Source organism: Plasmodium relictum (assembly GCF_900005765.1).
Source record: "Plasmodium relictum strain SGS1 genome assembly, chromosome: 4".
In the NCBI taxonomy this organism is placed as follows: domain Eukaryota; phylum Apicomplexa; class Aconoidasida; order Haemosporida; family Plasmodiidae; genus Plasmodium; species Plasmodium relictum.
Window position 1 is genome coordinate 400,008 of NC_041682.1, and position 26,612 is coordinate 426,619.

The following is a 26,612-nucleotide window of genomic DNA, read 5'->3' on the forward strand; positions in this document are numbered from 1 at the left end:
TAATTTTTTTTTATTTTACATTCCCAAATTATTAAATAAAAATGTATGAAAATTATCATTTAATATATATAATTACAAAAATTACATGTGTATTTAAACTTGCTGATACTACTAAGAATATAAATTATATAATATTTTATGTTATTAATTTATGTTATTTTTTAATATAGAAGGTACATTCATTATGCCTTTATTTTTAGAAAACATTAATAATTATTATCAATTTAATTTACCTATTTCTATTTTATTTTAAAAATTACAATGGTAGGTTCTAAGAGAAACATGATCTTATGAATGAATAAAAATTTTAATTATATAACAATGAGCAACTTTTCAGTTCATAGATGAAATAGAAAGTTTTATTTTAAATCGTGATAAAGCTAAAAAAACATATATATTTTTTATTTCTAAGAATAATTTATGAATTATTTATTAAAAAGATAATATTGAAAAATAAAAAGGTCAAATATTTACACAAATAAATGTAAAAGATTTAAATTCAATTTTATTGGAATTTTACTAGGTTGAAAATTCATGAAAAGAAAATTCTCAATAAAAAAAAAAGGAAAAAAAATGTATTTATGAATAATAATAAGCTATTAATTTTATAATTATTATTATTGTAATATTACTACTCTATTTTGTTTTTCTTTTTATTAAAAAATTGACATTGCTACAATGTTAATATTTACTAAATTAGGAATAAAAAATATACGTATGTGTGTGCTACTTTTAAAGGGAACAAACGTTTTAATTAAAATTTTTAAAATATTAGAATAACTAGTTATATATTTAATATTGTACTTCATTGTAACATTCAATCATTTTATATTTCCTCATTTAATTTTTTTTGTATTGTGATAAATTAAAATTTTAAAATAAAAAAATATGACCACGTAATATTCATTTTGTGATATTTTACATAAAATAAAAATAAAAAAAGTAAGACATAATAAATCAAAAAAAAAATTTTAAAATTTTTTTTTTTTTTTAAATTATTTAAAATTATTTTTTATATATAAATTCTAAGTTTTTTAAAAATATGATTGAATAAATATTTTTATGAAATACTTTAATGCAATATGCTATTCATTAAAGCAAAGTTCATAAATTATATAAATAAAATTTTATATGTAATTTAAAAAATATATATATATAACATAAAAATTTTGTAATTGTCTGCTCTCTTAAATTATATAATGTTTTAAATAGCTCTCATTTAAAAAAATTTATATTATTCCATTTAATATTTTATTAATAAAAAATAAAAAAAAAGTGATTACATTTTTTTAGATTAATTTTTTTTTTAATAGTATGAATATTCATAGAAAATAATTATTAACAATCAGGAAAAAATACAAAAAAAAAAAAAAAAAAAAAAAATATCCATATATTTATTATATAACTAAAAGTTTTATTTATATAAATATATTTTTTTTTTTTTTTGTCTGTATGATTTTTAAATTTAATTAGTTTAGTATCACAATTTTTATTTATAAGGAATTAAAAATTTTGATGAATCATTACATTTAAATTTTTTTTTTATTATTATTTGAATTTTTATTCTTATGAAGTATACAAAATATATGAAGCAAAATGAACGTAGGAAATGAAATAGTTCCCAGATATGGGTTTGAAGAAATGAAAAATGAAATAAGTAAATATGGAGTAGAAATTACTCAGAGTACTTTGAAAAATCCAACAACAGAAGATGTGCAAGGGGTTTATAGTATATGCATAAAATATATTTTAAATAAAGATATTAATAATATCAGAATTGAAGAATTTACGGGGGATTTAAAAAGTTCTATGCCTTCAATTGACGGTATTCAAATATTACCAAATGAAGGAAAAAATCATTTACAAGCTATAGGCAATTTGAGATTTATTAGACATTGCGAAAAAATTAATAAAATTTTAAATTTAGATAATACATTAAGCTATATATTTAAACCAGTAAGTAGCCATATAACAAAATTAATTAATGCTTTTATACATTTTATGAAATACAAAGAAGAAATATATAATGAAAATGATGCGAAAATAAAAAAAATTCAAGAGAAAAAAAATGAAGATAGTATTTTGGAAAGTGAATTAAAAACAGTTGATAGTGAATTACATATATTACTTGGAAAACATGATGAGATAAAAAACAGTATTATTAACGAAAAAAACACGAAAAGAAATTATGAAGAAGAAATTATAGAAAATCAAAATTTGCTTAATGCTCAGCAAAGTGTAATTATATCTTTAAAATCAACTAAAGATAAAATAGCCAATGAAACAAATGAATTAATTTTCCAATTTTCTAGATTAAGGCAGAAAAAAGAAGATTTAGAGGATCAAATAGTTCCTTCACCAGAAAAATTACAGCAATACAATGAAGAATTAAAAGATTTATTATCTGAACATATGTCATATTTTGAATCAGATAAGAAAAAAAATGAAGAAATTAAAAGTAAAATCAATGTATCTGATTTGTGCATAAAAAAATTAGTTGATTTGTTAACTATTCTAACAAATCATGTTGACAACACAATCAAGCAGCATATTGATAAAAAAAATGAATTAAAAAACTTAGAAAAAACTTTGAAATCATTAAAAGTTGAAAAGGAAAATTTAGAAAATAAAAAGGAACAACAAGATAAAATAATAAGTAATACAGAACAATGTTTTGAAGAAGAAAAAAGTAAGTGGAACAAAAAAATTCAAGAAGAAGAAAGAAAGATTGTTCAAGTAGAAAAAAATGTAAAAACAATATATGAAAATATAGATAATATAAATTTTAAAACTAATAGAGAAATTAAAGAAATTAAAAACTTAATAAAACATATTCAGGACACTGTCAATAATTATAATAGAAATTGTGCTATCATAACTGATCTTATAGAAAATACAAGAAATTCTCAAAAAATATTAAGCGATAAAATACAGAATAATATACAAAAATATATTAAAGCGAATGTTTAATATCATTATAATGTTTAAAGTATAAAAATGAAGGCTTTACTAAAAAAAATCTATTATAAATATTTATGTTCAAATATTAAAAAAAAAAATAAAATAAAAACTAACGAGTAAATATATATTATAATATATAAATATAGATTCAACAAATGTAAAGGATAACAATTTTATATATATTTGTTAAAATTATAAGAATAAATATATAAAATAATACATAAATTTGATTTCAAAATATTTCTTTATATTTTGCATTTTTCTTTTTATATATTTTGTATTTCAACATATTTTATTTTATTATTTTTATTTATTTATTTATTTTTTTTTAAATAGTATATAAAAAACAATTATTAAAAATAATAAACTAATATGTAAATATTTGTAAATGGAAACAATAAATAGAAAAACGTATTTTCTCAAAATACATTATTTTTTTTAACAAATTTATATTTTAAGGGGCAAAAAAAAAAAAAAAAAAAAAAAGAAAGAAAATAAATGAAATAAAATAATGAAATAATTAAAAAAAAAATATACTTTTTTATTTTATTTAAATTTAAATTGTAAAAAAGATATCTTAATAAGAAAAAAATTTTATTTATAGAATTTTTTTGTTATTAAAAAGCATATGCAATATATTTAAAATAAACTAATTTATGTAATAAAATTAAAAATAAGCATTAATATAAAAACAATGTGTAAAGGAAGAAATAAAAATAAAGAAAAAAAGAGACATATATATCCAAAAGATAGAACAACTATGTCTTTTCTATATATATTACATGTATTTCTAAATTAATATATATAAATGTGTTTGTTATTACTAAATAAACAAAAGTAAATCAATAAAAGATAAATATATATTTTAATTAAAATTTTTCATAAATTAGTAATTTCATATTTACATTTATAAAAAAAAACAAAATAAAAGATACAAAAATTTATATTCTAATAGAATTTTTTATTTAAATGCCTTTCCAAAAGGCTGATCTTTTATATCATTGCTACCATTATGTAGCTCTACAGACAAGCTATAAAAATATATATATATATATATATATATATAGGATGTGATGAATAATTTTTTGTTATGTTTTTTTTTATTTACGTCTTTAATGCAGCATTATTTAATTCATCATTCATTTTTTCATAATTTTTGTAATGATTTCTATAAATTAGATACAAGGGAAAGGCTAAAATGCAAGCACCTGCAATCTACAAAAATAAACAAAAAAAAAAAATATTTGTTTAATAAGATATGTATTATAAAAGTATATAAAATTTTTTGTGAAAATAAAAAAAATACTTACATAATTTCCAATTAGTGTAGGAAATAAATTTTTAAAATATACTTCAAAAAAGGAAACATTGGTTTTAACCATAAGTGAAAGATTTAGTGTATAAATATTTGCTATTATATGTTCATATCCAGCAATGGCAAAAGAATAAACTGCAAAAAATACACTAAATACTAAACCAGAACCATCCTTTATAGATAAGACGAAATAAACAGCTAAACAAACAAAAATATTACATCCAATGGCTAGGCATACACATTCAATAAATGAATGGTTCACTTTTTTTACAGCAATATCATTTAAAAATTGAAAAATATGATTTTTACTAATATCTGCATTTTCATTAAAGGCTCCTGAACCATAGGAAATAAAAAAAGCACATGCTAATGCACCTATATAATTACCTAATAATGATATAATCATAACTCGCAAATAGTCTAATTTTTTAACTTTTTTTTGTAACAGTGCTGTAGTAACGGCTAAAGTATTTCCTGTAAATAAATCTGAACCTGTACATATTATACATAAAAAAGCAATTGGAAATGTAAAACCATATAAAAAAGAGCCCATAGATATTCCTACATATTCTCTTAATTTGTGATAATAAAATAATCCTCCTATAAGATTCGGAATGAAAAAAAAAATATATATGGGTATATATATATATGTCTAAATATAATGTATGCACAAATAAACCTGCTATTCCTGACGCATGTGCGCAAACTCCAACAAATACACCAGCTAAAATTGCTTTTGCTAATAAAATTAAATTACTATAATGGGCTTTTGATTTACCATATTCAACACATCTGATGTAAGAATCTTCACTTGAACATGATGTTTTTACGTTTATTGGGTCTACAACATATTTAATAGTATTTTTAGGCATTTTAATAAAAAAAAAAAAACAATGTTTTTTTCAAAAGTTATCTCTTAAAAATATTATAAAATTATTAAAAATAAAAAATAATTCAAATCCGTTATTTAAAATACAAAAAAAAAAAAATTCACAAAATAAAAATTAAGGCATTAAAATATATTCATATACTATACATTTCAAAAAAATGAAAGAATATATATTCTACATAAAAATTATATTATATTTTAAATTTATGGTTTAACGGAAAACTATGTATTTTTAGGCATTTTTATTTTTATTTTATTTATTTATTTATTATTTTTTTTTTTTTTTGCATTAAAATTTAAATAAATCAAAATATTTTAAAATTTATTTGTTTCTTTTTTTTTTTTTTTAAATCTGTAAAAAAAAAAAAAAAAGATAATTGCTATATATTTTTAATAAAAAAAGAAGTTATAAAAAGAAAAAGAATTTTTAAATTTATACAAGTATATAAAAAAATTTAACCACAAGCATATATAAATAATGATTTAAGTTATCCCTTTTTTATTGAGTTAAACACTTTATTTTTATATTTTATCGAATTTTTTTTTTTTTCATTTATTATTTTGTTATAATTCTTTTATAAGAAATTATGCTTTTATTTATTATACTTTATGTAATATTACTAAAAAAATTTTATTAACGTATTTTTATTTTTTTGAATTTTGGCAATTGAGTGCTCTTAAATATGTAAATTACTAAATTTTGGCAGTCTTTTTTATTTTTCAAGCGAAAAAAGGGAAAACGATGTTTTGAAACATTTTAATTTTAATTAATTGCACATATTATATTGACACTTAGAATAGTTTCAGGTTCAATATATATATTTTTTTATGTTCTTTAATACTGAAATATACTGCAATATTGTTATATTAGTTTCTTTTATATATTAATTATACAAATATCTTAAATTTTTTTTTAGAATTTTTCATAAAAATTGTGCATAAGAAAAAATAATGAAAAGTCATAATTGTATAATGTATTTCTTAAAATAAGTAAATTATGATGTTTCTAAAATTATATCGATAGACAACAAATTAAAAAAAAATATACATAATGCACATAAAAACAAAAAATAAAAATGATAAAAATTTCTTTTAATTTTTCTATAAAAAAAAAGTATAATTAATAAAATCAAAATTTTTTAGAAAGGTTAATGTTTGAAGATTTGCATAAGAATAAATACATAAAAATATTTTATGTAATATATATCTGTTTACTATTATTCAAGAAAATATAAAAAAATAAAATAAAATAAAAATTAAAAAATTCGTTTATATTACATTTTTTCTAAGAAATAATATAAAGTGAAAATAAAAATAAAAATATTACCATTTTATTTTTTTTAATAAATAAATAAATTTTAATTTTAATTTTTCAATATTTAAATAGACATAATCTTAATAATATTTTACTCTTGGCTTTTTTATTTTCATATGTCTAAATTTTTCGTAAAAAAACTACACAAAAAAAAATATTTTTTTCTTTGTTACCATTTATTATTTTAAATCGCTTATTAAATCCTTTTTTTTTTTTTTTTTTTTTTTTGCGCTATTTTCTTCGTTTGATTATATCAATTCACATTCAGCTTATATGTTATTTTTTCATGAAATATGTATTCTTTTATAGATTATATTTTTTTTTTTTAATTTTTTTTTCTATATTTTTTATAGTTCTTTTATATATATTTAATTTTTTAATATTCTCTAAATTTTTTCTTTTTACTTTTATTTAATAACTTTTTTTTTTTTTTTTTTTAGTATATTTATTTCATTTATTTCTTTTTTTTATATTACATATATTTATTTTACATAAATTTTTTTTTTTAGTAGATATAACTTCTATTAAAACTATCCCAATTTATATGAACAAAATTTATTTGCCATTTTAATAAGTAAAATAAATATTAATATATAATTAAATATAATATATTTATTAGTCTTATAATTTGATAATAAATAGTATCATATTTTTACTCATACTATTTTTAATTAAATTCTTTAGTATTCGAAAAAAAAAAAAAAATACAAAATGATTTCCTACAATTTTTAAATGATAATAAGAAAAAAAAAGATTACGATAATTATAATAAAATTTAAATTAAACTAAATATTTAAATGCATAGCTGAGATAAATTAAAAAAAAAAGAAAAAATTGAATTTAGTATAAAAGTTAACTGCAATACAAATTCATTGTGTATTCCTACGACTTTCTAGTATAAACAAAAGTAAATATTTATATTTTTTTTTTTCTTTGTTTCATAATTACATATATAAAATTTTGCATAAAAGTAATTAATATATTTTTTATTGTATAAATTAATAATTTAAAAATAATTAACATATAATTATTCACAAATTGGTTTACAACAAAAAAAAAAAAAGTTTTTCATTTTAGGTTTATAAGAAAATACAATTTTTGAAAGAAAAATATTTTTTAATAAAATGGATAAATTAAAAGAATACGATAAAGAAAAAGAACAAGAAAAATGTAATGTAATACAAGGTGCACATGGTATTAAGAAATTATCATCAAAAGTATTAAGCGATAAATTGAACAATTTAGATGTTAGTAGAGTATTTGACAACATAGATGATCACATAAAAAAACATCCATTCATAAATGATTTGGCAAAAAAGTTTGGCGTTAAACCATCATATATTATTGTACCTTTTTTTTTTTTTTTATTTGTTTCTTTAATATTTGGATGGGGAGCAGCTTTAATATGCAACGTACTTGGATTTGCTTATCCAGGTATTATAAAATAAAAAAATTAATATATTAAGAAGAGATAATAAAAAATAATATATAAACAAAAAAAAAAAAAAAAAAAAAAATACTATATAAGTATATAAATTATGTATTATTTACATATTATTTTTTTCTATTATCATTTAAATAACTTCTTTAAATATGTGTATACTTTATATATATTGAAATAAAATATCTATGCATATAATTTTTTTTTTTAATTTTTTTTACATTAATTTAATTAATGATTTAGCATATCAATCATTCAAGGCAGTGGAATCTCAGAGTACTGATGAAACAAAGTTGTGGTTAACATATTGGGTTGTTTTTTCTTTGTTTTTTTTTCTTGAATATTTAATTGATATTATTTTATTTTGGATTCCTTTTTATTATTTAATAAAATTGCTTTTTCTTTTATATTTGTATATGCCTCAAGTTAGAGGAGCAGAAATGGTATATAATTATGTTATAAGACCAATTTTATTAAAACACGAAAAAACAATAGATGATACTGTTCAGAAAATCAGTCAAACAGCTACTAACCATTTAACACAAATTACCGGAAATTTAACAGAGAAGTTAGTTCAGGAAGGACTAAGGAGGAGAAATATTAATTAATGAAGAAAATATTTTTTTATATACATATATATTATTACTTCAATTATAATATTATGAAAAATAGTAAAATTCTACAAATATATTATTTAAAAAAAAAAAAATGGATATATAATTAATGAAATATAATAACATAAAATATGATGAAATAAAATATAATTAAATGTAATATATACAATATTATAATATGCAAAATATAATAAATGTATATATATATATATATATATATATATATATATATATATATATATATATATATATATATTCAAATAAATTGTTTTCTGTAAAAAAATGTGATAATATTAGATCATAATATTTATATAATTTTTTTTTTTTAAATTTCAAAAATTTAAGAAAAAATACTTCTTCAATCTTATTAAGAAATAGAAATACCTTCATATATGTATTATTTTTATCTTACTTTTTTTTATTTTTTTTGTTTTTTGGTTTTTATTTTATCAGATAACTTTCTTTTTTAAATTGTCTATATATGCGTATGTTTCTTTTAACATTTATTGTTCTAAGTATATTCATTATTTAAACTATTTCATTTATAATATTTCTCTTAATGTATAAAAAAATAGAAAAAGTTATTTATTATTACAAATGATGTTGAAATATTACTTAGCTTAAAATAATATAATTCATATATAGAAAAATACCCCCTTTCTCCAAAAAAAAAAAAGAATTTAACATTAACTTGAATGTACTTACATTTTACAATTTGTAATATATTTTTGTATAAATGTAATATACTAGATAAATATATTTATTAAATTCATTTAATAATTTTTTTTTTTTTTTATTATCACAGAATATTTCTGTTTCTTTTTCTATTTTTTTTTTTAAAATATAAAATAAATTAATGCTTATTACTGATTTTTTTTTTTTTCACTTTTTTTTAATATTGCATAAATGTTATTAATAATTTTAGTTAAAAATAGACTTATTTAAAAAAAAAAAATTAAGATTATAAAAAATACAAAATTTTGAAATTAATGCTTAATTATAATTTCTGCTTAATAAATTATTTCATACAAAATTGGTTTTATCAACCACCAACCATTATCTGTTATTTGAAATATATTTTTTTTCAATTATAAAAATATATAAAGATGTAGGAAAATATAGAAAATTTTAACAATATACTGGAAAAATGTATTTGGAAATATGAAAGAAGCTTCACTTTAAATAAAAATCATGACAAATTTTCCCAAATTTTAAATTAATATATGCATACGTATTTTAAAAAATATATAAAAAAAAGAAAAGAAAAAAGGGCTTAAAATATTAAAAACAGGTTCATATGTATAAAAATATTAAAAAAAGGAAAATAAAAAAATAAAATAAAATAAAATTTAATTATAAAGAATTTCCTATTAAAAACTATGAAAAAAAAAAAATATAAGCCTTTGTAAATTTTTATATATTATTTATAAAGAATCAATATTTCATTTTATTATTATTTAAATGTAATAAATAGAATTAATGAAAATAAAAAAACATTAAAATGAAAACAAATTTATTTTTTTCATTTTTTTTAAGTTTTCTGCTTAAAATTTACTTTCAGTTTCTTAAAAATGTATTTTTTTTTTTTTTAAAGTGCATTAATGTAGAAAAAAAAAATTTATAAAAAGCATAAGCTCACAATAAATAATACTCCAAAATAAGCATGATAATATTAAAAAAAAAAAAAAAAATATTCTTAAGTAAAAATAAATTCATATAAAAAAAAAAAAAATAATTAAAAAACAAAAACAAAAATAAAAATAAATTTTATTCAAATTTATATATTAAAAAATTTTCAATATACATTTTAATTTTAGAAAATACTCGAATTTTTTAAAATTTCTTGAAAGTATAAATCCACTGATTCTTTTTTTATTTCTGATTAATTTATGAATTTTTTTTGAATACACCAAAAACTGAATTATTCAAAGTAAAAAACAAAAAATATTTAATTAAAATAATAAATTTATTTTTCTACATATATAATCCTTTGATAATTTTTTAAAAGTTATACAATATTTTGTATTTCCTAATAAATATAGAAGAAATATTTTTTAAAAAATTTCTATATATTTTGACTTTTTTTTTTCCCTTTTTTTTTTTTTAAATATAATATTTGAAAATTCTATTTAATTTTTTTTTATTTAAGATTATATAATCGATAATAAATTTATATATACATATTTTTTTTTTTTTAATAATAGATGGTTCGCATGAGTGTATTAGCTGATTGTTTGAAAACAATAAACAATGCTGAAAAGAGAGGAAGACGACAAGTTTTAATTCGCCCATCATCAAAAGTTGTTATAAGATTTTTGAGATATATGCAAAAAAAAGGATACATTGGAAATTTTGAAATAGTAGATGATCATAGATCAGGAAAAATTGTTGTTAATTTATTGGGAAGAATAAATAAATGTGCTGTTATATCACCAAGGTATATATATGACAAAAAAAAAAAATTATATATAAAAAAATTAATGAAATACATTAAAAATTATAAGTATTTTTAATTTTTAATTTTTTTTTTTTTTTTTTTAATATTTATATAGATATGACGTAAAATTAGAAGAAATCGAAAAAATTATAACAAGTATATTACCTAGTAGACTTTTTGGTCATTTAATTTTAACAACACCATATGGAATAATGGATCATGAAGAAGCAAGAAGAAAACATACTGGTGGAAAAGTTTTAGGTTTTTTCTTTTAAATGTTTAAATTTGTAAAATACATAAAACATTTAGTAAAATAAAAAGGATAAAAGATGTGAATATTTTGGCTTCTATACATGAAATATATGTAAGAAATATTATTTATTTTATTATTTTAATATATATATATTTTTTCTTTTACTATTATATATATATGTGTATATATAAATGTAATTGTTTTTGAAATAATTTAAAAAGGTAATTTTTTATTTTTGAAAATTATTACAAGATATCATTCTATTAGTATGTTTAATTTATATACATTTGAAAAATAAGAAAAAAAACTAAAATAAAAAATAAGTGATACAAACTGAGGTTAAAAATAAATTAGAATTGCAATTTTTGGATAACTAAAAATTATTATACAGTCTTTAAAATTAATTTTTAAATAAAATTAAAAAAATAAAGTAGAAATACTACAAGTTTTAATTACATAAAAAAAAGAAAAAATAAAATAATAAATTCTTTAAAATTTTCAAAAAAAAAAAAATTACATCAAAGTTACATAAAAAATAGTATTTTAGAAATTTTTTTGTCAAAGGAAAAGAAAAAAAATAAAATAAAAAGAATATAAATACAATTGCCTTTTATAAAAGGAAAACATATTTTATCTGAAATACAATAAAAATTAAGTTTTTGATTTTCATAATAAGTGTTTAGTGAAAGGTATTAGTTTATTAAAAATATATATATATTAAGTTACTTCTGTTTTATCTAAATTTTTTAATGGAAACTTAATAAATGAGGTAAAGAGGCATCTACATATTGGGCATTTTTCTTGTCTTAATGATTTCATGCAATCATAACAAAATGAGGAATGACGACAAGGCATTAATAAGGTATCTTTATAAGATGTCATGCAAATTAAACATTCTTTATCGTGCTCTTCATGACCATATATATCTAATATATCAATAAATTGAAAAATATTACATTTTTTTTTTGATTTTTGCAAAGAAACACTTTGATTTAATACACATATATCTTTTATTATGAAAGGTTTGTATTTATCCTTTATTTTTTTAAAGTCTACTAAAACAATTAATGTATTACAATTATCATTTTTTTTTGATTTTTTGCTAGAAGCTTTATTTACATTATATTGATCATTAGATGGAATATCATTTAAAACAATTATTAGAGGTATTCTAATATTTTCTTCATTATTCATCATTTTATTTTCTTTAATGTCAACCTTATTTTTTTTTTGTTTTTTTTTTTCTTCATTCTCCTCTTTTTCTTTTTTTTTAATCATATTACTCTTTTCAACTTCTATTTCATTTAAGATTTCTGTTACACAAAAATTTTCATCATAAGGCATAGTATATGTAACATTATTACCATTACTAAAAAAGGATTTAGGTGTTTTATAAAAACATGAATTGAAATCAATCATATTATCTTCTTGAGGATCTACGTAATAGTCATTTTTTTTTTTATCTAATAATAAGGTAGTCGCATCGGAAGTTTGTTTATTTGGTATTGTTTTGCTAAATCCATCCTTAAAAAAATTTTTAAAATTATCTATGCATATAACAGTGCTTTGCCCATTTATAGATTTCTTATTTGATTCTATTTTATTATGAATAATATCATTTACTTCTTTTAATAGAACTCCCCAAAATAATCTAATATATATGGAATTTTTTGAAGAAAAGGTGAAGGAAATAGAATATTTATATAGTTGATTTAAATCATTGCAACTAGAACTTAAATAATTTTTATACAGTTGTATATTATTTTTTATACTTATATTCAAATTTATTTTATCTACACTTTTTGGAGTAATTTTTTTTTTAATTCTTATTATATCATTTACATGACTTCTACATAACATTTTAATTTCGTTTATATATCTTGACATGTTTTTCATATAAATTGCCTAAAAAAAAAAAACATATATATATATATATATATATATATATATATTAAAAAAATGAAAAATGATGTAATAAACATTCGGCTGTAAATATAATAAATAATACATAAATATATTAATACAAATTTATAATGTTATAGAATATAGAAATATATATTACTCTTAGTTATAAAAGAGAATTATCATATATATATTTTTTAAAGATTTACCTTTCTATTTTTTAGATATTTCATAATATTATAAGATGCATAAAATCTTGACAAAATTGATATAAACCATAAGAACATAATAAAAAAAAGCAAAAAACAAAGAGTGTTTAAAAAGCTGGAAGTATTGAATATGCATAGTAACTCCTCATCTTTACAATTATTAGTCATCACAATGTTTTTGTACATATCTAGGTCATATTCATCTATTATGCTCATTTTGACTCAAATGACTTTCCTCTTTATTAAATTAAAATATAAAAAAAAAAAAAAAACTAATATAATTATAATTTTCTCACATGCTAAAAGAAAATTTAAATCTTTCTATTATTAGCTGAAGTTTAATTATTTTATATTTTTAAAATAATTTAAGAAATGTAATTATTAAATATTACTTCCTAATTACAAATTACCATATTTAATATACAAATGTTTTTAAAAGATTTAACAAAAAAACTTGTAAAGTTATAATCATTTATTTTATGTTTATTTAAAAAAAATTTTTTTCGTATAAAAAATAAGATAATTTATATATTAAAAGTATTATTTTTAATTTATAACCGTACTTAGGGGAAAAAAAAAAAAATATATATTACAAATTAATATATATATAGTACAAAATAATAAAAATTCTTTTCTTTTTTTTTTTGGGTTTTTTTTTTAAACGTATGTGAAAATCTTAAGATTTTCAGTATTTAAAAAAATAATGTAAATAAATAAAGAATTTTTTAAAAGCTTATCTTTGCTTTTATTTGCATAGAATTTACCAGGATTTAATTTAAATATGTAAAAAGAAAAAAAATATATTTTTTTTTTATATTTCATTATACTATTTTCAAATAAAATATTATGTTTGTAAAATTTTCTTCTCAGTTTTTTCTTTTTTCTTATAATAATTTGTAAATATTTATATTGAATTATTTTTTTTCTCCAAAACATATGTATGCGTATTTATATGAGCTCTCATTTATTATTTATTATTATAAGAGTTCTAACTTTTTTAATGATTTAATTATGTGTATATATTTTTTTATAATAGGATAAGTTCTTAAAATAAAAAAGTAAATTTAGAACTTGTATATATATATATAAAAAAAAAAAAAAGATTTATAATATATATATATATATATATTTTTTGTCACAATGTTAATAATTATTTTTTTTTTAATATTTATTGATTTAATTGTTCTACATATTCTACAGCTATTTTCATTGCGTTATTTAAAATACTTTCTCCTATATTTTGAAATTCATAAGAAGATTCTTCACATATCCATGAGAAATTAACTAAATTTGATAAATTATCTTTATTAATGTGATCATCACTAGTTAAAATAATTTTATATATATCAATTAAAGCATCTTTTACATTTATGTTTTTATAATTTTTTTTTTCAATCTCCGTTTTAAACATTTCTTTATTCTTTCCTATAACCACTCCTGAGTATTTATAACATGCTCCATTAGGTTCTATGCAATAAATTTCACCTATTAAATAAAATGAATTAAAAATATATATATATGAATATATAAAAAATTGAATAATGGAAAATAAGATATAATATATTTTTGAATTATTCTATATAAATATATTTCTAAAATCGATACTATATAATATAAAATATTCTTTTATAGCACAATTTATGTAATCTGAAAAAAATGTAACTTATCTTTTGTGATTTTTTCTTTTTTTTCTCAAGTTACCTTTTTCATTTTTATCAAAAGATGCTAGAATAATTGAGGAAGCAAAAGGTCTAAGATGCCAGTATAATGTATATGCATGAATATATAAAGAAATTCTATTAGTTAAAATGTGTAATGGTATATTAGTATGAAAATTATAATAATAGTTATTAGCTTCACTTTTTGCTCTATCAATAATATTTCTTGCATCCCCATCTAATCCTGCATATGTAATTATAATATTGTTATTAATGTGATATATTCTATTATAACTATTTTTCTTAATCATTTTATTTTTATCTAAATTTGAATTAATACAACAACTTATTATTCCATCTTTACATTCTAAACTTAAAGCTGTATTATTATTATTAATTGATTTATAAATATATTCAACTTGATATAACCTCCCATCTGGTGAAAAAGTAGATACTGATAAATCATATCCTGCACTTAATCCTGCCATTTTTTAATAATTTTCTCAAAAAAATTAAAAAAGAAAAAAATTTCAAAAGAAAAAAGTAAAACTAAAGTGTTTACTATATTTTCAATAGAAAATAAAAATATTCTTTATATATTTGATAAATATATTAATGGAAATTATTTTAAAAAAAAAACCAAAAATTCACTATCTGAAAGCTATATAATTATACATTAATATTTATTTTCTTTTATTTTATAAATATTATCAAGCTTCATTAGGACTAAGTAAAAAAAAAAAATTAAAATATTTCTTGTTTATGTGTATTTATATATGAATAAAAAACATTACTTTTTATTGTAAGTATTTTTGTACAAAAAAAAAAAAAAAAAAAAAAAAAGAAATCTTTTTAATATATATATATATATTTTTTTTACTTTTTAAAATAAATATGAATTACATCTCTTAAAAATTACACTTTTTTTTTTTATTATTGAATATTTAGAAAAAATATGGAGGAAAAATACATAAATGATTTTTATTATATAAAAAATAAGAATGTTTGTTCTTTTATATTTATGTATATTTATATGAAACAAGTATATATATATTTTTTTTTAATTATAAATATTTTCAATACTATTTATACAAGTAATAATATACATAATAAATTACATAAAGAGACTATATAATATTTTATGTTAGGGTAAAAAGGTTATTTAGAATAAAATTTTTCTTTAACATACTAAAAAGCTAGTTAAAAAGAAAAATTCTTATAAACAATAAATTAATAAAAGATACACTATAATTAATTTTAATTTTATAAAAAAAAATATTTATTCTTCATCATATTTACAAGAGAAAATTAAAAAAAAAAAAAAAATGACTAAAATAATATTTAAATTATATCAGAAAAACCTAAATTAGAATTACATAATATAAAAAAAAAAAAGTAGAATCTTGAAAAATGATTACAATTGTATATATTAGGATTCCAAGAAAAAGATATTATTTAATAATTATAAAGAAAATATATTTTTATCATTTTAAATATTTTTAGAAAATGTTAATATATATCTCAATGAATTATTGTAATGTATTAAAAAAAAAATATTACTATATGTACTTTTTTCATAAACAATTTTTAAAATATTTATTTGTTCTCGTTTAAAATTATTCAAACATATGTTGCAATTTTCAATTTTTAATAAAATTTTATAAAAAGAAAATTGTCCTCTATCTATTACAAAAAAAGAAAAAAAAAAAAAAATCATGTTCTCATATAAAATTTAAAAGAGAAAAAATTTTAATTTGACTATCAGACTATTTTTAAATCCTACTTTCCTTTAACAAAATTTTTTTTTTTCATTTTTAAAAAAGAAATAAGTTTTTCTTAAAAATGTTTTAAAAAACATTTAAAATTAGACAGAATAACTTTAAGAACTAATTTTATAAAAATACATATATATAAATTTATTAACAATATCATTATCTTGTATTTTTATTTTTTAATAGAACAACATTCGGAAGAGAAGAAAGAAAAAAAATTGTTATTCTAAAATCAATATTATTATTCTATACTTTATTATTGCTTGTATTTATAATTATAATTTGTTATATATATTCATATAAGGTTCAAAATTTTTCACTTTTTGTTTATATGAAATGTTTTAATTAAAAAAATATTATGTGGAATTTAAGTAAAATACATATATAGAAGAACATACTCGTTTATATAGAAATTAAAATTTTTTCGAACAAAAAGTATATAAAATAATTAATTATATTTTTTTTTTTTTTTTTTCTGTTCATTATAGTAAAACAAAAATGCATGCCTTTTTTTGTGAGAAAAAATATAATACTCACCCAAATAAAACTTATCAAAAACAACAAAAAATAAAAAATAAATATAATTTTTTGAGTGAAATTAAAATTTATTTAAAAATAAAACAAAAATGAAAAAATTTTAAATATATGATATTATATAAATTTTAAATTTTAATGTTTATTTTTTTTTTTCTATGCTAGAATTGTCCTTACAACTATAGACACTATTTTGTTTATTTTTATTTTTTCTCTTTCTGTCTAATTGCAAATTATATAAAATTGTATTATATTTTAAAAAAGCTATATTAGAAAATAAAATAGACATGTAACGCATATAATTTAAAAAAAAAAAAAAATAAGGAAAAATGGGAATAATTTTAAAATAAATTATTTATTTTGTCGTTTTAAGCACTTTTCTTTATATAAAAAAAAAAAAGAAAAAGAAAAAAATTATATTACAAAAAAGAAATTTTTCTTTTATGCATATTTATCTTTTTTTAATATTCTTTTTTTTTTTTTTTTGTAGTTTTAGTAATTTTTATATGTATTAATTTTTTTTAATTTTTGAATTTGAATAATATTAATGTTGTTAAAATATCTTTAGAAAGTAAATAGTTATATATATATATATATATATATATATATATATATATATATAATGTATTTAATTTATTATATAGGCAATTTATTTAAATTTTGGTATTTTTAATTATTTTTATTTTATATTTTGACAGATACAAATTATTATTTTTTTATTATCGTTATTAATAGCATTTAATATGTTTTTATAGACAGTATATTATTCTTAAGAAACAAATATGTTCTTATTTTACTTAAATTATAGTTTTATTTATTTTATTAATGTTCTTTTGATATTGATTTAATTTTCCCTTAATTCATTATTTAATTTTATGTTTTTTTTTTTTTTTTTTGCAAATAATTAATTATTAAAAATCATAAATAATGTATAAATTAAATTACATTTTGATGTATATTGTGTTACTGAGTGATTTATTTGTACTTAGTAAAAAGTTGAAGAAATTTGATCCTGTTATAAAAGAAGAAAACCAATTATATCAAGAAGTATCATACAACTGTGAGTACAGCGGATTTTTAAATTTAGATAAAGATTTTATTCTACATTATTGTTTTTTTGTTGGAGAAGATGAACATAATGGTTTAGTTTTTAGAAAATTTTTTTCAAAAGAATTAAAATGGGGTAATTCTAATGAAGTTTTGAAAACAAATAAAAAGATAAATTTATTTATATTCATAGATGATTATTTACTAGAAAAATTAATTTTAATCTACAGTTACGATAAAAAAATTAGAATAACAGTATTTAATAATTATACAGAACCAACAGATATTATAGAAGAAATTAGTTTGAATTATGAATTTTTACATAAGCCTAATATGACTACTAAAATTACTTATTTTTATGAAAAAAAAAAATCAGTATGTGTATGTGGGATAAATAAAAGTGAAAATATTCTGTGTACTTTTTCTTTTGATTATGGATTATCAATGGATGATGACGATTCTGTTGAATTTGTTTTAAAAAAAAAAATTCCAATGGGTCATTATAGGATGGATGTGAAATTTGAGAAAGATTATGTTTATTTTAACTTATTTGATGATTCAAATGACACCAATTTTTATGAATTGAAATGTACTAAAATAGATGATACATATGAATGTAATATCTTAAATAAAGTAATAAAAGATTTAGATAATATCAAATATAAGCATATATTGAGAAATGAATATTTTGAGATGGTGGCTTATGAAAATGAAAATGCTTGTTATATAGGATGGACATTTAACTTTATAAGTATAAATAATGAGATAAATAAAAAAATAACAGAATCTTCATGTTCTAATGTATCAGCATACTATGGTGATGAATTCTTAATAATTACCTACAAGAAACACGAAAATGAAAATATTTTTTATTCTATATTCGAAGTAAGATAAAATAGTAAAAAAAAAATTTTGAATATTTTTATTTTCATTTATTAATTTGAAATCACTACATATATATTATAAATATATATTTATATCAATTTTCATTTTTCATATATATATATATATTTTTTTTTAAAGAACTTAATTATGAAAGCCAAAGGATGCGAATATAAAAATGGGGGAAGCTTATATGTGATGAATAATTTTTTGAATAATAGTTGTGTAGTAAATATAAATAATATGAATGTTACATCTGATAATTATGATGAAATTAATTTTAGTATCGTTGTTCCAAGCAAATTTAATATACAAGAAAAATGTTTTTTATCAAACCAATTATATAAAAATAAGAAGACTAATTTATATTATTTAGAAGAAGAAAATATAGAAGAAGAAGATATAAAAATTTACACTTTTTATTTTTATAAGTACATTTTGGCTTTTACTGATTTTAAAGGAAGTAAATGCAATCTTGAAAGTGATAATAAAGAAGAATTAGAAGTATCATTAATATCAGAGAACTTTTATCATGAATTCAATTGTGATATTTCATTAGATTCTTGTGATTTTTTTGTTCATAGTCAAAGTAAAATAAATATAAATTATAATAAGGAATGGATAGTTGATAAAGAATTACAAAAATCTAATGTTATTTATAATGATTCACATATATCTTTATATGATGTTATTAGCTTTTCTAATGCAAATCAGTTGATAACTATTAATAATGATATCATACATATCATTATTCCATCACTTATACTTCATACTAGAACTTTAAAAATAGAATTTACAAAAAATAATACAGAAGAGAAACGTTATGTTATTATAAGGTTGCAAAGAGATGTTTATCCAATTAAAAAAGTACTAGGTGTAAATTTTTCAGATATTTTTGATATTTATTACAAATATTATAATTATTATAATGAAAAGGCGAGTTTTTTATTAAATGAATTTGAAGAAACATCATATATAGGTATGATATGTCAAACAAATAAAGAAATGACTTCTTCTCCTTGTTCCTTGACTCTTTCTGATTTTTTTAATAAATTTATTCGAATACAAAAATTATTTCCAAAGAATATGCCTTTTGTGTACTATAATTCCAAAAGAAAAATACAAATAAGCAAACCTTATTTTTTAAATGAAACACGTTTTGTTGTCTTTAAAAATTTCGGATCATTTTTAGAAAAAAATGGTATAAAATATATGAATCTTACATGTAAATGTCCCAAAAAAAATTCAGATTCAGATGAATTTAATGAAATTAATTTCACTATCACTAATGAACGAATATCTCCCGACGTTCTTCAATCTACTGAAGTTATTGAAGTACCTAAATCTTCTAAAGATACTGAAGTTTCTGAAGTCCCTGATGAGTCGAAATCTTCCAATTTTAGGGAATACCCAGCAATTACTAAAAGAACTTCACAAAAAATTTTAGGATTAACAAATAACTTAAGTGACGATTATTTTTATAGAAAAAGTTATTCTACTTATTTTAACATAAATATTTTGTTACTTATTATTATTTTTATTATTACATAGTATTATTATTTCTTTATTAGTATTTGCATGTATTCTTATATATTTCACATATATATTTAACTTTTATATTTTAAGTATGTTGCATTTATTATTTTTTAAATAGACGTTTATTTTTAATAATTTTTTTTCTTTTTTTTTATGAACATTTTAAATAAATTTTACTCTATTCATATCTTTAGTATATTTTAATCCTTTTTTTTTTTTTTTGTTTTCAAATATATTATGTGTACATTATAGGTACACTGTCTAACAGTTTTAATTATACATTTTTTATATACTCAAGAATGTTAAAATTTATCTTAATACTTCTAATTATAAATATATGTAATAGCAAAGATAAATATTTAATGTTTTTAATAAAAATAAAAAATAGTTAATAAATAAGTCTTTATTATGCTTTTTACTTTATTTTATTTTTTTAATAAAAGATTGATAGAAAAAAAAAATAAAAAAAAAATTCGTTTAAAACCTTTATTTGAAACATTAATGGGTGAATTTTTTTTATGTAACTGAAAAAAAGGGTTATAGTTTTAATACTAATATATAAGTATATATACAAAGTTAAATATTAAAAAAAAAAAAATGTGTATATACATATATATGTTATTTTAGTTATTAAAACATAATTCAAATAAAAATCCTATATTTTTATTTTTATCAAAAAAAAAAAAAAAAATAAAAATATATACATCTATATAAGCCTATATATAAATGCAGATATATAAATTTAAAAATATAGACAGTGTAATATCATAATTTTTTTTTTATATATATTTACTGGTGTGAATAAGTAATATTTAAATAAAAAAAATAAAATAAGTATGCATTTCATTTTTTTTTTAAACATTGAAATATATTTGCATTAATAATATTGATTTTAAAATATATTAAAATTGATACTAAGGGGAAAAATATGCATATATAAATATATATATTTTAATTATATTTTAAGATTTAGAAGGTATATTAAAAAAAAAAAAAAATTAGTGAAAAAATTTAAAAAAGTAGAAAATACATAATATTTTTATTTATGTATACAAATATAAAATATAGAAGCCAGTGAAAATTTATATGAATGCTTAAAAAAAAAAAAAGTATATAAACAAAAAATTGTGCTCTTTTACAGATATAAACAAGTCTATTTTTTTAATAAAATAAAAATAAGAAAAAAATAATTATATATATTTATCTTATTTATGAATATATAATGATTTCATAAATTTTTAAATTTACAAAATGTTATATAAATTTGATTATATAAAAAAAATAGAAAAATATGTACCTTTTAAAATGATGCACTCATTGAACATTTTTTTATTCTTTTTTCCTTCATTAAAATTAAAAAATATATTAGATTTAAAAATATATTATAAATAATTTAATTTTTTTTCTTCTAATTTAATGAATATTATGTAAATAATAAACAAACAATTAAGTACAAACATAATATGACATTTTATTATTGCGCAATTACTTCAATAATTAGGAAATACAGCAATTCATTATTTTTATAAAAATTAAATAAAAAAAATATATATATATATACTTTTAATTTATTAAAGAATGATAAATTAAAATTTTGAAGACAGTATATTTTATAATTTACTTATTAAATATATATATATAAAGCATTTATAATAAATCCAATAATATAGATATAAGAATATTTGTTTTTTTTGATTTTGTTTCATTTTTATTTTATTAATAATATTATTATTAGTAGTAGTGGTATTTAAAGTGTTTATTTTGCTTTATTCTTCTTTAAAAATAGTAAGTGCCATTTTTTTTATAATACCTCAATAAATCTTCATTTAAATAGAGATGAACATCTTTAAACCACTTATGTTTTAATGCTTGATTGGCTGTAATTCTATTCTTATAATCATAGCTTAAAAATTGATCAATTAAATCAATACCGTCATCACCTAAAATTCTTCTTCCATATATATCAGTGAAAATAATTTTTAGCATTTTAATTCTATCAGTTTTAAATTTTGGTAATTCACCAATAAATTCTTTTTTTAGTAAATCATCAAATTCTTGGTCTGGTAATCCCCTAAAAACTAAAATTTTAAATAAAACAGATGATTCGAACTTAGATGTTACTGGAACAAATCCTAATAAGCATTCACACATAGTTATACCAACTGACCATATGTCAACAGAGTAATTATAAACAGTACTATTACATAAAATTTCAGGTGGTCTATATTGTAAAGTGATAATATTACAATCTTTTGTTTCTGCTTTTAAGAAATGATCATATACACCTAATCCGAAATCAGCAATTTTTACTATCCATTCTTTAGAATCATTTAAACCATCTGATAAATACTGAATATTTTTGATAAGTGTATTGGCAGGTTTTATATCCCTATGTATAATAAACTTTTTGTGAAAATGATTTATACCTTGTAACATTTGATATATGATTACTTTTGTTTGCATTTCTGTTAAAGATGGCACTTCAGGATAAAAAGAACGATTTTCTATTTTTTTCAAAGGTAAATAAACATATTTTACATAATTATGTATATGATCATAACACATATCTATTCTTTCACTAGGTAAGTATTGTGCTGTACATTGTTTAATATGCTGAATAAATAATGAATGTTTTTTTTTTGCTTTATTTAAAATATCATTTAAACTACAGTCACACTTTTCTATTACTAGGAACAAGTCCCAATTTTCAATATAATCATTATTTTTACTCTCAATTTTTTTTAACTTTTTTGAATGCTTTCTAAATTTTAATTTATCTATACTTTTATTTTTTAGTTTAGTTGACTCATTTTTATTCATATAATTTTTATATTCCGTTATTTTCATTTTTTTTTTAATATGACTAGAAGAAATATCATTACTTCTCTCTTTTTTTAAATCTTTCTTACATATTGTAGAAGAATAACTATGACTATTACTGTTATGACTGATATCATTATTATAACTTCTTAAACTTTTAATATTCCTATTAGAAGTACTAAATTTTATATCATTTAAATTATCTTTATCTATATTATACATTACTAAATCTTTCTCTAGGTCTTCAATAGTTACATAATTTTTTGTAATTAAATTTAAATATTTATTGTTTCTTTCTATAGTATCAAATGATGGAGAATATTGAATTCTTTCTGCTTTTCGATGTCTCTGAAAACTAAAATCATATTCTGCCGATAAATTTTCGTTTCTTGTTTTCTGATTTCGATGAGCTTTCATTTTCCCCTTTCTATAGGTGTGAACTCGAAAACTGTCTAGCAAACAGACAACATTAGGATGGAACAAAATTCTCATAATATTAAATTCATTTATTGCAAACTCTTCAGAACCAAATTTATATTTAAAATTAGGCCAGAAGTATCTAAGAACTTTAATAGCAAAACTTAAGTAAGAATCATCTAATGATTCAGCATTAAATACCTTACCGTAGACTCCTTCTCCTAATTTTTTGACAATTTTATATTTTTTCATAAAATCTCTAGGAAATAAATTTAATAATTTTTCTATTTTTACATCGTAATTTTTATGATTAAAAGAAATATGAGTAAATATTTTTTCATTCTCTATCATTTCTCTTTCATATAAAGATTGCTTATCATATAAAAAACCCTCTATTAAATCTAGACTAAAATTTTTTAATTTTTCATCAGTTATGTAATCTTTTATGAGAAATTCTTCCTCAATAATATTATTATTTTCATTAAAAAGATCATCAATAGTATAATTTTCATTATCTCTAAATGGAATTAATTCTTTTAACTTTTCAACTTCTCTATTTTCTAATTTTAAAGAAGAAGCCGAATATTTTCCAAAAAATTCTTTTTTACTAATGCACCAAAAATTTTTAATATAATTTTTCATTATACTTTTTGTGTTCAGGTCATTATTTATAATTATTTTTTCTCTTTTATTTATTAGTAAATCTTGATGATTTAGGAGTATGTTAGATATTTTATCGTCTTGTTTGTTTTCTATTTTTGATATTTCTTCAAATTTATTTTTTTTCATCAAAATATTATACAACGAAATTTTAGGTTTTTTAAACAATTTTTCTCCTTCAAAATGATCATTTGTTAATGTGAGAAAGGAATTTGATTTAAACTTTAAAAAGTCATCTTTTAGTCTAGCATTTTCTCTTTTTTTTCTATTAATGAAAACATTAAAGTTTTCATCTTCTTCGTACATATTACAAATATTATTAATTATGTTATTATTTATATTTTTTTTAAATTTATAAGAACAAAAATTTTCAAAATTCATTAAATTTTTAGAGAATAACTCATCATTATATTTGCTATTCTTTAATATGTTTTTATTTTGAATAGAATTCATAAATAAATATTTATTTTCTTCGTTTTTATTATTAAATGGTAAATTAATAGAATCAAGATATTCTTTATTTCTTTCTTTATATTTATAAATAAAACCGTCTTCATTTTTACATTCGTTTTTCTCCATTGAGTCCTCCTCAGTACTTATACTATTCATATTATTTTTCTTATTATTATTCATATCATTGTTATTTAAGATGTTAATATCATTGTTAATACTAGTATTATTTTTATTATTATTATTCATAATGTTATTATCAACCTTATCTTCTTTATATGTGTAAATGGAATTTCTACTTAACAAAAGGGATGTTTCTGAATTATTTATGTCATATATTTCATTGAATCCTTTTGAATTTTTAAAAGATTTATTACTCATTTCTAAAATATTACTATTTTTCAAATTGTTTTCTTTTAATGGAATTGCGTTATCCATTATGTACTCATTATCATTAATATATGTTTTATTTTTATTTTCAACACTTTCTTCATTTTTTGATTTATAAATATCCATATTAAAATTCTGTAAATGAATTTTGTCTAATTTACATTTTTTATAATTCAACAAATTGTATTCTATGTTATTCTTCATATTTATATAATTATTTTGATTTAACACATTTTTGTTATCATTAATATTATTATTATTAGAATTAGTATTATTATTATTCGTTATTAAATTATTATATTTATCATTATTAATATCATTTTGGAAAGTGTTTATCATATTATAATTTGAATTGTTCAAACTATCACTTTTATTATTTACCCAAACATTTAAATCATTTTCATCTTGAACAATAATTTTTCTCCCTTTAAATGAAGCTGCCCTATTTACATTAGCCATTCTTTTTTCTTTATCTAATTCTTTAAATATTGTTTCTTTTTTAAGATTTTCTTTGCTTCTTGTGTTAATTAAATAGGTCGATACTAATTTTTCTTTTGTATTCTTCGAAATTTTGTCATTTTTAACTTTTTTTAAATTTTTTTTAATAGTTTCTTCATTTTTCAATTCATTTGTAAAAACACCTTTTTTTTTATTCATGTTTACTTTTCTTTTGTTTAAATTTTTCTTTTCACCATTACAACTTTTTTCAATTTTTAAAACATTATTTTTAATTCGTTTTGAAGTTATTTTATCCATCTATATTTCAATGATAAAAAAAAAAAAGGAAAAAAGAGCAAAAAGGAAAAATATCAAAAAAAAAAAAAATTTTTAAGTAAGAACAAAAGCCAATAAAAATATCGAAAAAAAAAAAAAATTAAAAAAAAAGCAAAAAAATGCAATAGACAGAAAATGTACTTTTTTTTTTTTTTTTTTCATGAGTGAATATTTTTTTATTTTTATAGTTGTAAATTACTAAACTTATGATCTACTAATATTTATGTTATATTCTTTTTTTTTTTTTTTTTTTGTATAAATAGAAACTATTTTATAATATCCCTTTTTTTTTTTTTTTATGTTAATAAACAACTATTTAACTTAATGTGCTTTTTT

At 17.4% G+C, this 26,612-nt stretch overlaps 8 protein-coding genes across 8 annotated transcripts; 4 read left to right on the top strand and 4 right to left on the bottom strand.

Moving 5' to 3' along the window:
* Nucleotides 1-1,596: 1,596 nt before the first annotated feature.
* On the top strand, nucleotides 1,597-2,970 carry NUF2 (kinetochore protein NUF2, putative; the record flags this gene model as incomplete). The annotated part of the gene is made up of 1 exon (XM_028680253.1): nucleotides 1,597-2,970. The coding sequence occupies one exon, from the start codon at nucleotides 1,597-1,599 to the stop codon at nucleotides 2,968-2,970; it is 1,374 nt and encodes a 457-aa protein (XP_028531768.1).
* Nucleotides 2,971-3,922: 952 nt separating this feature from the next.
* Nucleotides 3,923-5,148, bottom strand: FNT (formate-nitrite transporter, putative; the record flags this gene model as incomplete). Its single annotated transcript, XM_028680254.1, has 4 exons — nucleotides 3,923-3,992; nucleotides 4,070-4,176; nucleotides 4,272-4,876; nucleotides 4,956-5,148. The coding sequence occupies 4 exons, from the start codon at nucleotides 5,146-5,148 to the stop codon at nucleotides 3,923-3,925; spliced, it is 975 nt and encodes a 324-aa protein (XP_028531769.1).
* Nucleotides 5,149-7,604: 2,456 nt separating this feature from the next.
* Nucleotides 7,605-8,529, top strand: PRELSG_0411100 (HVA22/TB2/DP1 family protein, putative; the record flags this gene model as incomplete). Its single annotated transcript, XM_028680255.1, has 2 exons — nucleotides 7,605-7,914; nucleotides 8,165-8,529. The coding sequence occupies 2 exons, from the start codon at nucleotides 7,605-7,607 to the stop codon at nucleotides 8,527-8,529; spliced, it is 675 nt and encodes a 224-aa protein (XP_028531770.1).
* Nucleotides 8,530-10,739: 2,210 nt separating this feature from the next.
* PRELSG_0411200 (40S ribosomal protein S15A, putative) lies at nucleotides 10,740-11,247 on the top strand (the record flags this gene model as incomplete). Its single annotated transcript, XM_028680256.1, has 2 exons — nucleotides 10,740-10,972; nucleotides 11,088-11,247. The coding sequence occupies 2 exons, from the start codon at nucleotides 10,740-10,742 to the stop codon at nucleotides 11,245-11,247; spliced, it is 393 nt and encodes a 130-aa protein (XP_028531771.1).
* A 695-nt stretch (nucleotides 11,248-11,942) lies between these two features.
* On the bottom strand, nucleotides 11,943-13,552 carry PRELSG_0411300 (E3 ubiquitin-protein ligase, putative; the record flags this gene model as incomplete). The annotated part of the gene is made up of 2 exons (XM_028680257.1): nucleotides 11,943-13,130; nucleotides 13,337-13,552. 2 exons carry the CDS (start codon nucleotides 13,550-13,552, stop codon nucleotides 11,943-11,945), a joined length of 1,404 nt encoding a protein of 467 aa, XP_028531772.1.
* Nucleotides 13,553-14,504: 952 nt separating this feature from the next.
* Nucleotides 14,505-15,482, bottom strand: PRELSG_0411400 (proteasome subunit alpha type-3, putative; the record flags this gene model as incomplete). The annotated part of the gene is made up of 2 exons (XM_028680258.1): nucleotides 14,505-14,821; nucleotides 15,038-15,482. The coding sequence occupies 2 exons, from the start codon at nucleotides 15,480-15,482 to the stop codon at nucleotides 14,505-14,507; spliced, it is 762 nt and encodes a 253-aa protein (XP_028531773.1).
* Nucleotides 15,483-18,227: 2,745 nt separating this feature from the next.
* B9 (6-cysteine protein) lies at nucleotides 18,228-20,780 on the top strand (the record flags this gene model as incomplete). The annotated part of the gene is made up of 2 exons (XM_028680260.1): nucleotides 18,228-19,232; nucleotides 19,371-20,780. 2 exons carry the CDS (start codon nucleotides 18,228-18,230, stop codon nucleotides 20,778-20,780), a joined length of 2,415 nt encoding a protein of 804 aa, XP_028531774.1.
* A 1,761-nt stretch (nucleotides 20,781-22,541) lies between these two features.
* On the bottom strand, nucleotides 22,542-26,258 carry CRK4 (cdc2-related protein kinase 4, putative; the record flags this gene model as incomplete). Its single annotated transcript, XM_028680261.1, has 1 exon — nucleotides 22,542-26,258. One exon carries the CDS (start codon nucleotides 26,256-26,258, stop codon nucleotides 22,542-22,544), a length of 3,717 nt encoding a protein of 1,238 aa, XP_028531775.1.
* Nucleotides 26,259-26,612: the final 354 nt, after the last annotated feature.